The 13521-nt window shown below is 43.3% G+C and overlaps 1 protein-coding gene across 1 annotated transcript in view; it reads left to right on the top strand.

Moving 5' to 3' along the window:
* LOC106810186 (collagen alpha-1(XXII) chain-like) overlaps positions 1-13521 on the top strand; it is a 41609-nt gene that overhangs the window by 10354 nt on the left and 17734 nt on the right. Inside the window, exons 4-6 of the mRNA XM_014813467.1 lie at positions 9368-9488; positions 10621-10709; positions 11410-11519. Coding sequence (XP_014668953.1) covers positions 9368-9488; positions 10621-10709; positions 11410-11519 — 320 coding nt within the window. The remainder of the gene's footprint in view (positions 1-9367; positions 9489-10620; positions 10710-11409; positions 11520-13521) is intronic.

Below are 13521 nucleotides of genomic sequence, written 5' to 3'. Positions count from 1 at the left end.
GCCGCGTTTCATAACGCCCATAACCACTCTACTCAGCGATGCCGCGAAACTAGAATCCCGCACGATTCCGGAAGCGCAGCGTTTTGCTGGGCGAGGTTACGATAAACGGAAACCGCATTGTGGCGTCGGCGCGAAAATTTTTCAAATCTCGTCAGTAATAGCAGGCGATGAAAAGATCCCGTAAATCAACAAAGGTCGCGAGCGAGCGCGGAAGTTGTAATCAATAAACGGTCGGACTAATCGGTCTGACGTGTTCGTTGAAATCGAGACGAGCATTGGTCGACTGTTTGCGCAAAGTTCTCTAATTATCGCCGCTGAGCATCTCTCTCTCTCGTTTTATTCGATATCAGGGTTTGATTTCATATCAAGACTGAGCCCCGGCATGACGGGCATTAGTTTCAAAACCACCGGCTCTAACTCTTACAGGTGCGTACAAGATAGATAGAAAAAACACCAGCTAAGCATCCCGACGCCGTGGTGAGTAAACGAACGTCGATGTAATACGATATTCAAGGTAACATTGCGCGCGTGCATGTGCGCGTGTGCGTGCGCGTGCGTGTGTGAGTACGGTGAGTGATGTGCTGGCGCGTGCGGATGTTATCAAGAGTCCATGAAAAGAAAATTAGGAAATTTTCGTTTCTATTATGGACCACTCTTTGATGTTAAATTATTTAATTAACCTTGTTATACTTGGTTGATCTCGTTCTATTCACTGTTTCTTTCGATCGTTTCTTCGTTCGTTCATTCATTCGTTCGTTTGTTTATTCGTTTTCGGTTTGCTCGCTCGTTCGTTGTATCGTATGTTAGTCGTGTTGGTTGATTTAATTTCATGTCAGCGGTCAGCCTTTTAGATCAATAGTCAGTTAACAAATTAATTGATGTACGCGGTGGCATTCAGTGAAGATGACTTAATGAGATAACATCTAGCTTGCTGTGATCTGTGCGAAGAGCACTGAACAAGACGCCACTCATACCGCATAACATACACGTCGCCTATGAACAACTTTAGGGAGTACAGAGAGAGCGAGTAGAGGAGAGATGGACTCGCTTGAGAAGGAGTGGCTGATAGATGATATATAAGGTTTGTAAGGCGGTCACAGTGCTCGTGACTACGCTGAAGGTTGCGCTGCATAGCTGCCAGCCCTTTGTGTATATTTTACCGTGATCTATTAGTGTTTCATTTGTGTTTGTTATAACACAAGTACTTTTATGAACACCCAAGGTACAGGCAAAAACATTATTAACACGAAGGTTTTGCGAACATTTTGGTCTGCAAAATTTGAATTTCTTAGCAACATCTGCTACATTACTCAGGGGTCACATTATGGTGTCGGATACACAAGTGCAATTGCCCTTAACGCTCAATCAACCGTGAAGTTTTTGCCATCGCCAATCAAGTCTTAAACAGTGCCTGTATGAATGGAGAATAAAGTCAATACAGCTGTGCAAGAAATAAAGATGACACATCGAGGAACTAATTGGCGGCAGAAATTTACCCGTCGTGCCAATTTACAACCTTTCATCAATGGCCTACACAACGGCAGTCGACGTGCAGCCGGATAACAATTATTCGAACTGATCGCGTATCTCACCGTGATGAGTTATTTCACCAGTTATTACTTTTCTTATTTATTTTATTTTTTTTTTTTTTGGTTTAATGCAAGAGTCTTCACATATCTTACACGTAGCGCAAAGTCATAATTTCATGTCATCAAATTCAATGTTGCTAACGTGCCGACTGTCGACTCGATTTGCTGTTCAACTGAAGAAAGCCGGTTCATGCAGCTATGTAGGCCCTACTCTAACGCTCGTTCATAAAGAACAGCAGTCGGCAAGGAGTTTGTTGATTTTGTTTGCGAGGTAAAACTGATTTGATGCCATAAACTGAAACATGGCTTACCGACAATGATGTTGCTGCTGATAGCCCTATAGCCACTCCTCTCGGTTATAATCTTCTGGATCAGCCACGCACGACCCGCAAGGAGGCGGCACAGCGCCTATGGTTGTCATTCAGAGACAGTCTGATTGTCAATAAAATTCGGAAGCTGCCGAGACAGGCTTCATTTGAATATTTGAATTGAATGGAAAATTTTAAATCTGGACCTTTTCTACTACGACTTGCATCATCCTATAGACCGCCCATACTCTCGAGCCACCAAGTCTCACCGGCGTGTTCTCAACGAGTTCGCTGAAAATCTCCTATGAATCAAGTATTTCTAGTCTTGCTTGATACTTCTTATTCAATAACATGGAGACTTTTAACATTCATTGGTGATGCTGATGAGCCCTGACGCAAATGAGACTTTTGGACTTGTTCGGAATTAATTGGGGATTATGATTAGCTCGCCAAGCTGACAACATTATCTGTATTCACATAGCAGTTGGTTGCCTTCTCTCTGATCAGCTGCAGTTATGTGTTTCCGTTAAGCCCTAAACCTACATTTACTGTAAAGAGCTTAAAAATACCGAAGCTAGAAATCTATTGATCTACTGTCACTTAAAGGCGGAATATTCTCTGCTTTCAGACCTATGTCCGTAACTCTCCCCGATGATCTAAATTCACTAGTTGAAATCCATACAACACCACTCTGCTTTCAAACTTGCTTAGACCAGCATGTTCCGCTCAAGACCAAATCTCATCACGGTATAAGACCACGTGTGCCCTGGTTTGACGAAACATTAGAATGTCAAGGAGGACAAAAACGGAAAGCGGAAAATTTGAGAAACAATAAAGTCTTAGTCTGATTATGCCACTTATAAAACTTACAAAAACCGCACAACGTACCTTGATCGAATGAAGCTAGGCCGTAATTTTTACGCAAACTTTATCGTTCCTAGGAAATAGCTGTATCAAGGAAACTGTTTCAGACTAAAAAGGCGACTATTAAAGCAACGAAGATATTCGTTTAACCCGCCATTTATGAGGATAAAGTCTGTGCTCGCTAACGATATCGGGCCACTTCTTGTTCAAAAGTCTATTGACATACAGACAAACGCTCCGGCAGCAGCAGATACAGCATGTGGGAACTAACCGGAAACGAGGCACTGCGCGTTTGTATTCGAGGAGTTTCACTGTACTTGTCGCTGGAACAAGTTAAAAAATTATATAATACAATCATCAAAAAAGACCTGCGCGTTGTGATCCAATTGCCAACCCCATTAATTATCAATTGCATTGACGAGCTTATTTACCTGCTCTAACGTAAAATGATCAATGTTTCTTTAGATCTACGAGCTACATTTTCTGAGACTGGAAAGAAGCACTCCTGATACCTCCTTGTGAAAAAACCGCCTTGACCTTGTTTTAAAAATTGCCGCCCCTATCAGCAATCTCACCTATGTGTCTTTAAACTGACGGAAAAAATAGTATATTGATCAACATTTCAATCACGATGACCTGTGAATGATGGTTCCCGATTCATGCAATTCAGCGTTACAGGAAACAACACAGACACTGAAACGCACTGTTAAACAGTTAAGAACGACCATATTAATGAACATAACAACCAGCAAGTTACTCTCCTTGTGCTTTTGGATCTCAGTGCTGCTTCGATACTGATCGATCATGATATCTTTACTCAAGCAGCGCTTCAGTTCTAGGATTGGCATTACGGGCAAGAGCACTTGACTGGTTATCATCCTATTTGTCACACAGATTACAGGCGCGTGTCAATATGTGGAACTTTATCAGACAGCTTCCACTGCAAGTGGGGTGTTCCACATAGGTTCATGCCTTAGGGCCCTCTTCTGCTTCAAATATGTATGCGTCAAGAATTTTTTCAACTATTTGAAGCTTATTCTCCGGATATCCACTGCTATGTGCTGATGACTCCCAACTTGTATCTATCGTTCAATCCAAAATTCTGCTGCGCTATCCAAGGAACAGGCTGATCTGCCGATGGAAGACCTGTTATAAAAGATATCGTGCAACTGCGTGCTTTGCTGATCGGCTAATGTTGAACGAATTCGCGACAGAGCGGAATTCGCATAATAGCGCTACCCGGCAACAACTGTGCAAAAGTGCCGACATTGATCATATCACTGTCGGGAGTTTTGTACACATTTTCACCAGTATCAGGGGCAAAAAACTTGGTCGTTGCTTGGTTTGATTTCGTAGGCCTAAACGATTAGAGACTCATGTTTCCAAACTTGACAGTATTCATTTATTCCATCGCATCAAATATTAGCTAGGAATGCCGAAAGTTTTCTTTTCTAGCGGAATTCAACAAAAATTATAATTTCACGCCATTCCATGTACTAGTTGGTTGATTGCTGCAGTCAGTTTACTTTATGTGGTGCCCAGGTACAACTGAAATAAGTGTACAGCTGAGTCCAAAATGCCAGCTGCTGGCTTATGCTGCAATGTTATCCAGAGTTGGATCATATATACCTGTTGTATATTCATTTGCATTGGCTGCCAGTCTATTTTCCGTATCAGAGTATTAGGAAACTATACTCATCCACTTTTAAGGCATTACTTGTATGTCCAGGATTGTATCCATGGGAATTAGTCACATTAAGCAGAGACCTAATCGGTACGGTCTGCGCTCTGTAACAAGTGATTATTGATCGCACCAGCTGTTAAAAACGTTGGCTACACTTGGCGATCTCGAGCTTCTTCATCAGCTGCCCCAAATTATGGAATAAGCTACCTAGTCATATTCGGGATGTGAAAAGTCGCTGGAATCTTCTTAAAACGCTAGTCAAAATCATCTATTTAACATTGCCATTTAAACATAGGAGCATTATATATTTGTAGGTGTTACATTTAATATTGAGTTCTATTTTATGAAAATGTGTATATTATTGTCGTTTTTAGGATCTATATTTTACAAAATGTGTGCAGTCCGCTATTGTATAAATCAGGAATTGTTGTATAGAAGTTGCCGTAATTTAAGTTATCTATATTTTACAGTGTTGCAGTTCCAGTGTTTTATAATCAGCCTTGGTAATGCCGCACGTGAACATATCTGCATGTAATCGTGCGCAAGATTAAATCAATAAATATTATTATTATGTATTATTATATATATATATGAAAGGAGAGGAAAAAGAGGAAGAGGAGACTGCGTCAGACAAGAGCAGGGAACGAGAGCGAGAAGAGGGGGGAGAGAGGCGTGGGAGATGAGGCAGCAAGAGAGATGAGAGATGGTGGCGATACAGTGACATAGGAGCAGGAGATGACGAGAAGCAGAGTGAAAGAGAGGGAGGGAGAAAGAGAGAGCGCGCGCGCAAGAGATAAAGAGAGGCAGAGAGAGAGATATGGACGAGAGCGATGAGAGCAGTGAGTGAGGAGAGAGAGAGAGGAGAGAGAGGAGAGAGAGAGAGAGAGCGAGAGAGAGAGCAGAGAGAGAAGAGAGAGAGAGAGAGAGAGAGAGAGAGAGAGAGCTAAGGAGGGGAGAAAGAGAGAGAGAGAGCAAGAGGAGAGAGAGAAAGATGAGAGAGAGAGAGAGCAAGAGGAGAGAGAGAGAGAGAGAGAGAGAGAGAGAGCACGAGGGAGAGAGAGAGCAAGCGATTAAGGAGAGGCAGAGAGAATAAGGGGGAGAGAGAACCAAACTAGGTGCTACTATATATACGATATCTACTCACCATCTGCCCAGACAATCGCCCCCCCCCTTCTTCCACTGCATCACGCAGTAGTGTGTCTACTAACGCAAAAACTCATCCTCATCTGATGGGAAAATTTACCGTCGCCTGTTTTTTTGCCGGCCGCAAATTACACGGAAGTGGCTTCCATTCTCCGCTGGGGCGTGCGTACGCTGGCGCGGTAGCGGACACCGGCGGGTCACCATGTCTGTCATCAGTCCTAACAAATTTATTATCACTGTGCCTGGAAAAAACAACGATTTATATGTATAGTATATTATATATATATATATATATATATAATATATATATACTATATATATTGTGTGCATATGTCAGTTCCAGCACACGCTGCAGGCGTAGCGTGCTGACGGTGATGCAGGCGTGGTGACGCATAGCGTTAGTAACTTTAAACTTCCCTCCTGGCCGTGAGCGTCACAGCTCATTATGGGATGTGCTGTGATTAATGGTGGTGTGTAGGGAGAGGGGTACTAGCGAGGCAGGGGTACAGTATCCCCTCCCTCATCCTTTTTTCTCTCTTTCTCTCTCTCTCTGTCTTTCTCTCTTTCTCTCTTTCTCTATCTCTCTCTCTCTCTCTGTCTTTCTCTCTCTGTCTTTCTCTCGCTGTCTTTTTCTATCTCTCTCTCTCTTTCTATTTTGCCTTCTCTATCTCTTTCTTTCTCTCTCTCTCTCCCTCTCTCTCGCTTCCATTATCTCTCTCTCCGTCTATTTCTCTCTCATTTTCTCTCTCTCTCTCTCTCTCTCTCTCTCTCTCTCTCTCTCTCTCTCTCTCTGTCTGTCGCTCTATCCCTGTCTCTTTCTCTATCTTTTCTCCTTCTCTCTCTATTTCTCTGGGAGATACCGTTTTGTAGAGAGAACGGATGTTAATCGAACGCGAAACTCTTGGGTATAAGATCCATTTTCCTTTCGCGAAAACTCGCGAAATAATAAATAGATGTGCTTGTCCTCATAAACTTCCATTTGTTGTCGTTCGCTCACCACGCGTCAGTATTCTACACGCAATGATAAATTATTCATTGACAGAATTCGCTGTAAATATAATAACCGTGGCGTATATGTCCTACTGGTACCAGCCATGTCTTAGCTGTACCGTATATGCCACGCCTGTGTTTGTTATGTCTGTCTATTTTTGTCATGTCTGTCCAATGTACGGTAAGTTCTTGTAACCAGAGGCTTTCAATTAAACATATTATATATATATAATTGGTAAAGGGTTGGTATATATATATATATATATATATATATATATATATATATATATTATATAGAGAGAGAGAGAGAGAGAGGAGAGAGAGAGACGAGAGAAGAGAGAGAGAGTTAGATTATAGATAAGATATATATCATTGTTATATTATCGATTCGGTGTTACATACGGTTCTATGCTCTCAGGACAATCCTACCACTGGGCTGCCGGATGAGTTCTCGCTGGACAGTACGTTTTCGTAAGACGAACACGCGCAGGGGACGTGTGGAATCTGCTGCGGATAGCAGGGCCGCACGGGCCGGCCTCAGTTCGGCTGCTGCTCAACGCTAAGCGCAGAGCGTCGAGTCTATTCTATAGACTTCCGCGGTCAGCTTCAGACACAGATGTTCAAAACGTGAAGGTGGGTTTAGAAATAAGAACGGTGCACACACGGCAAGGACACGTTATACGACGACTTATAATTACACACACCGCGCTGTCACACAACACAACAGAACACACCACCAGCACACACACACACACACATCACACACACACACACACACACACACACACACACACACACACACACACACACACACACACACACACACACACACACACACACACACTGTAGATTTAGGTGTAAGAAGCATTGCAGTACATGTACGGGAGAAGATACGTGTTTTTATTCATATTTTATCACGCACATTTTTTGCGCCAATTTACGTGTCGGCTTTCGATACGCAGACGGATATAAGCGAAGAGTCTGCAGAAGCCCCGATGATTGGTACTGATACAGGATGCTGTATCTAGCAGCCGAATATATTGGTAATGATGCGGATAGAAGCCACACAGATTGCTACTGATGCAAGGATGCTGTGGGAAAGCATGCCGGTAATGACAGAGGCCGGTGTAGCAAAACCATTCATTATGATGGTACTGATGCAGGGACTGCAATGATTTGAGGCCCGCGGGGGATAGGTGCCTACATACGCGCGTACGTATCAGTGCTAAATTTGCCGACCGGTGTAGCGCGTCGTATCATGTACGTGTATGCATGACGACGACTTTTGCTTCGGCCTCCGAGAGAGCTACGAGATGAGATCTCGTACGCGCCAGCGTATATATATATATATATATATATACATACATATATATACATATTCCCCAAATTTCTCGCGTCACGTGATCCCATCACGCGTCTGCGGATCACGCGTCATGTGACAAAGCACGCGATCGACTTTCGGAACGTGCGCATCACGTGATTAACCACGTGATATATATTGTTTACACATTTCACGTCAACTGGAGAAAAAAAACGCGATCGTCTGCGGGGTGTACGTCACGTGATCGACCACCACGCAATCATCTGCAGGGTTGCCACTGACGGCAGCGGAATTAATTCGCGCGTCTTCCGTCATTAATGATTCAATGTAATATTGCGCGACGCACCTGAGATTCATTAGTCTGCTGCAATCAATCATCAGCTAGGTCGGGGCGAGCTTGTGTCTGCACGATCTCACGTCACGCGACACGCGCCACTGCAGCAATAGCATAAACCCGAGAAAATCGACCGAGAACTCGCGTTTTACATTTTTCATGCGCGCGACTTCTTTATTGCCATGTTCGCTCGATGTAATAGCGCTACTTGGGTTGTCACGTGTGCGTGCGGGGGGGGATTACTCTGCGTGCGTGCGTGCGTGCGTACCTGCGTGCAAGTGAGCTTGTGTGCGTACGTGCGTGCGTGCGTGCGTGCGTGCGTACTAGCGTGCGTGTATGTGCATGCGTGTGTGCGTGCGTGCGTGCGTGCGTGTATCTGTCACGTGACGTTTATATCTGGTCGTCTGTCCGTATCTGTCACGTGACGTTTATATCTGGTCGTCCGTCCGTACCTGTCACGTGACGTTTATATCTGGTCGTCTGTCTGTATCTGTCACGTGACGTTTATATCTGGTCGTCTGTCCGTATCTGTCACGTGACGTTTATATCTGGTCATCCACCCGCATCTGTCACGTGACGTTTATATCTGGTCGTCTGTCCGTATCTGCCACGTGACGTTTATATCTGATCGTCTACCCGCATCTGTCACTTGACGTATATATCTGGTCGTCTGCCCGTATATGCGACGTTACGCATGCGCCGTGCGATCACATTAACATGCATGGGAACAGGAGTTGTTTTCTCTCTTCAAAATGCGTCTTTCAAATCCAACAATATCATCAACAACATAATAGGTCGATTGCGTCGCGCGCGTCATAACGCAAACCACTCTACTACAGCGATGCCGCGAAACTAGAATCCGCCACGATTCGAAAGCGCAGGTTTGCTGGCGAGGTTACGATAACAGAAACGCATTTGTGGCGTCGGCGAAATTTCAAATCGTGTCAGTAATAGCAGGCGATGAAAGAACCCCGTAAATCTAACAAAGTCGGAGCGAGCGCGGAAGTGTAATCAATAAAGGTCGGACTAATTCGGTCTGAGTTCGTTGAAATCGAGACGAGCATTGTCGACTGTTTGCGCAGTCTCTACTTATCGCCGCTGAAGCATCTCTCTCTCTCGTTTTATTCGATACAGGGTTTGATTTCATATCAAGACTGAGCCCCGGCATGACGGGCATTAGTAAAACCACCGGCTCTAACTCTTACCAGGTGGCGTACAAGATAGATAAAAAACACCAGCTAAGCATCCCGACGCGGTGAGTAAACGACGTCGATGTAATAACGATATTCAAGGTGACATGCGCGCGTGCATGTGCGCGTGTGCGTGCGCGTGCGTGTGTGAGTACGTGAGTGAGTGTGCTGGCGCGTGCGATGTTATCAAGAGTCCATAAAAGAAAATTATGGACATTCGTTTCTATTATGGACTCTTGATGTTATATTATTTAATTACCTTGTTTAACTTGGTGATTCGTTCTTTCACTGTTTCTTTCGATCGTTTCTTCGTTCGTTAATTCATTCGTTCGTTTGTTTATTCGTTCGTTTGCTCGCTCGTTCGTTCGTTCGTTCGTATGTTAGTCGTGTTAGGTTGTTTAATTTCATTTCAGCGGTCAGCCTTTAGATCGAATAGTCAGTTAACAAATAATTGATGTACGCGGTGGATTCAGTGAGATGACTTAATGAGATAACATCTAGCTGCTGTGATCGTGCGAAGAGCACTGAACAGCGCCTACTCATACCGCATAACATACACGGTCGCATGAACAACTATAGGGAGAATAACAGAGAGAGCGGGAGAGAGAGATGGACTGTGAGAAGGAGTGACTGATATATATATATAAGGTTTGTAAGGGGTCACGTGCGTGACTACGCTGAAGGGTTGCGCTGCATAGCTGCACCCGTTTGTGTAATTTTACGTGATTATTAAGTGTTTCATTTGTGTTTGTTATAAACAAGTACTTTTATGAACACCCAAGGTACAGGCAAAAAACATTATAACACGATAGTTTGTGAACATTTTGGTCTGCAAAAATTTGAATTTCTTAGCAAATCTGCTACAGTACTTCAGCGTCACAATATGGCTGTCCGGTACACAAGTGCAATGCTACGCTCAATCAACCGTGAAGTTTTTGCCATCGCCAAATCAAGTCTAAACAGTGCTGTATGAATGAGAATAAAGTCAATACAGCTGTGCAAGAAATCAAAGATGACACATCGAGGAACAAGGGCGGGCAGAAATTACCGTCGGCCAATTAAACCCTTCATCAATGCTACACGACGGCCAGTCAGACGTCAGCCGGATAACAATTATTCGAACTTGATCGGTATTCAACCGTATGAGTTTATTTCACCAGTTATTACTGCAAGAGTCTTCACATATCTTACACGTAGCTCAAAGTCTATTTCATGTATCAAATTCATTGCTAACGTGCCGACTGTCGACTCGATGCTTGTCACTGAGAAGCCGTTCATGCAGCTATGTAGGCCTACTCTAAACGCTCGTTCCATAAAGAACAGGTCGGCAGAGTTTGTTGATTTTGTTTGCGAGAGTAAAACTGATTTGAATGCCATAACTGAAACATGGCTTACCGACAATGATGTTGCTGCTATAGCCCTATAGCCACTCCTCTCGGTTATAATCTTCTGGATCAGCCACGCACGACCCGCAAAGGAGGCGGCACAGCGCTTGTATTTAGAGACAGTCTGATTGTCAATAAAATTGGAGCTGCCGAGACAGCTTCATTTGAATATTTAGAATGGAAAATTTAATCTGGACCTTTTCTACTACGACTTGCCATCATCTATAGACCGCCATACTCTTCTGAGCACCAAGTCTCCACCGGCGTGTTCTTCAACGAGTTCGCTGAATTCCTTGAATCAGCTATTCTATCTGCTGATACTCTTTTCATAACAGGAGACTTTAACATTCATGTTGATGCTGATAGCCCTGACGCAAATAGACTTTTGGACTTGTTGGAATTAATGGGGATTAATGATTACTCGCCAAGCTGACAACATTATCTGTAGTTCACCATGCGTTGGTTGCCTTCTCTCTGATCATGCTGCAGTTATGTGTTCCAGTTAAGGCCCTAAAATCTACATTTACTGTAAAGAAGCTAAAATGCCGGAAGCTAAAATCTATTGATCTACTGTCACTAAAGGCGGATATCTCTGCTTCAGACCTATGTCGTAACTCTCCCGATGATCTAAATTCACTAGTGAAATCCTACAACACCACTCTTTCAAACTTGCTAGACCAGCATGCTCCTCTCAAGACCAAATCTATCACGGTAAGACCATGTGTGCCCTGGTTTGACGACAACATTAGAATGTCAAAGAGACAAAAACGGAAAGCAGAAAAAATTTGGAGGACAACAAAGTCTTCGTCCGATTATGCCACTTATAAAACTTACAAAAACCGCACAACGTACTTGATGAATGAAGCTAGGCGTAATTTTTACGCAAACTTTATTGCTACGAATAGCTGTGATCAAGGAAAACTGTTCAGAGCTACAAAACGACTATTAAAGCAAAACGAAGATATCCGTTACCCGCATTATGAGGATAAGTCTGTGCTCGCTAACGATATCGGGCACTTCTTCGTTCAAAAGATTATTGACACAGACAACGCCCAGCAGCAGCAGCATACAGCATGTGGAACTAACCGGAAACGACGCACCTGCGGTTGTATTCGAGGAGTTTTAGCTACTGTCGCTGGAACAAGTTAAAAATTATATAAACAATTCATCAAAAAAGACCTGCGCGTTGGATCCAATGCCAACCCCATTAATTATCAATTGCATTGACGAGCTATTACCTGCTCTAACTAAAATGGTCAACTGTTCTTTAGATACAGCTACATTTTCTGAGAACTGGAAAGAAGCACTCGTGATACCCTTGTTGAAAAAACCGGGCCTTGACCTTGTTTTTAAAAATTGCCGCCCTATCAGCAATCTCACCTATGTGTCTAAACTGACGGAAAAAAATAGTATTTGATCAAATTTACAATCACATGACCAAGAATGGATTGTTCCCGATCATGCAATCAGCGTACAGGAAACAACACAGCACTGAAACAGCACTGTTAAAAGTTAAGAACGACATATTAATGAACATAAACAACCAGCAAGTTACTCTCCTTGTGCTTTTGGATCTCAGTGCTGCCTTCGATACTGTCGATCATGATATTTTACTCAAGAGCCTTCAGTCTAGGATTGGCATTACGGGCAAAGCACTTGACTGGTTTTCATCCTATTTGTCACACAGATTACAGCGCGTGTCAATATGTGGAACTTTATCAGACAGCTTCCACTGCAAGTGGGGTGTTCCACAAGGTTCATGCCTAGGGCCTCTTCTCTTCAACATATATGCGTCAAGAATTTTCTCAATATTTGAAGCTTATCTCCCGGATATCCACTGCTATGCTGATGACTCCCAACTGTATCTACCCTTCAATCCAAATTCTGCTGCTATCCAGGAACAGGCTGTATCTGCGATGGAAACCTGTATAAAAGATATCCGTGACTGGATGCTTGCTGATCGGCTAATGTTGAACGGAATTCGGACAAGACGGAATTCCGCATCATAGGTACCCGCAACAACAACTGTGCAAAGTGGGCATTGATCATATCACTGTCGGGAGTTGTAACATTTCACCAGTATCAGTGGCCAAAAACTTGGGTTGCTGGTTTGATTTGTGGCTAACGATAGAGACTCATGTTTCCAAACTCTGCAGTACTTCATTTTTCCATCTTCATAATATTAGAGGAATCCGAAAGTTTCTTTCTACGGAATCAACAAAAATTATAATTCACGCATCCATTACTAGTTGTGTTGATTGCTGCAGTAGTTTACTTTATGGGCTGCCCCAGGTACAACTGAATAAGTTACAGCGAGTCCAAAATGCAGCTGCTCGGCTTATCTGCAATGTATCCAAGTTGGATCATATATCACCTGTTGTATATCATTTGCATTGGCTGCCAGTCTATTTCCGTATAGAGTTTAAAATACTACTCATCACTTTTAAGGCATTACATTGTATGTCACCAGATTGTATCAGGGAATTAGTCACATTAAAGAGACCTAATCGGTACGGTCTGCGCTCTGGTAACCAAGTGTTAATTGAGCCACCAGCTGTAAAAACGTTGGCTACACTTGGCGATCGAGCTTTCTCATCAGCTGCCCCAAAATTATGGAATAAGCTACCTAGTCATATTCGATGTGAAAAGTCGCTGGAATCTTTTAAACGCCTAGTCATAACTCATCTATTTAACATTGCATTTAACACATAGA

This window comes from Priapulus caudatus, unplaced genomic scaffold (assembly GCF_000485595.1).
Source record: "Priapulus caudatus unplaced genomic scaffold, Priapulus_caudatus-5.0.1 Scaffold417, whole genome shotgun sequence".
Classification (NCBI taxonomy): Eukaryota; Metazoa; Priapulida; class Priapulimorpha; order Priapulimorphida; family Priapulidae; genus Priapulus; species Priapulus caudatus.
Note: the sequence above shows the minus strand (reverse complement) of the source record. Positions and strands in the feature narration are given on the sequence as shown.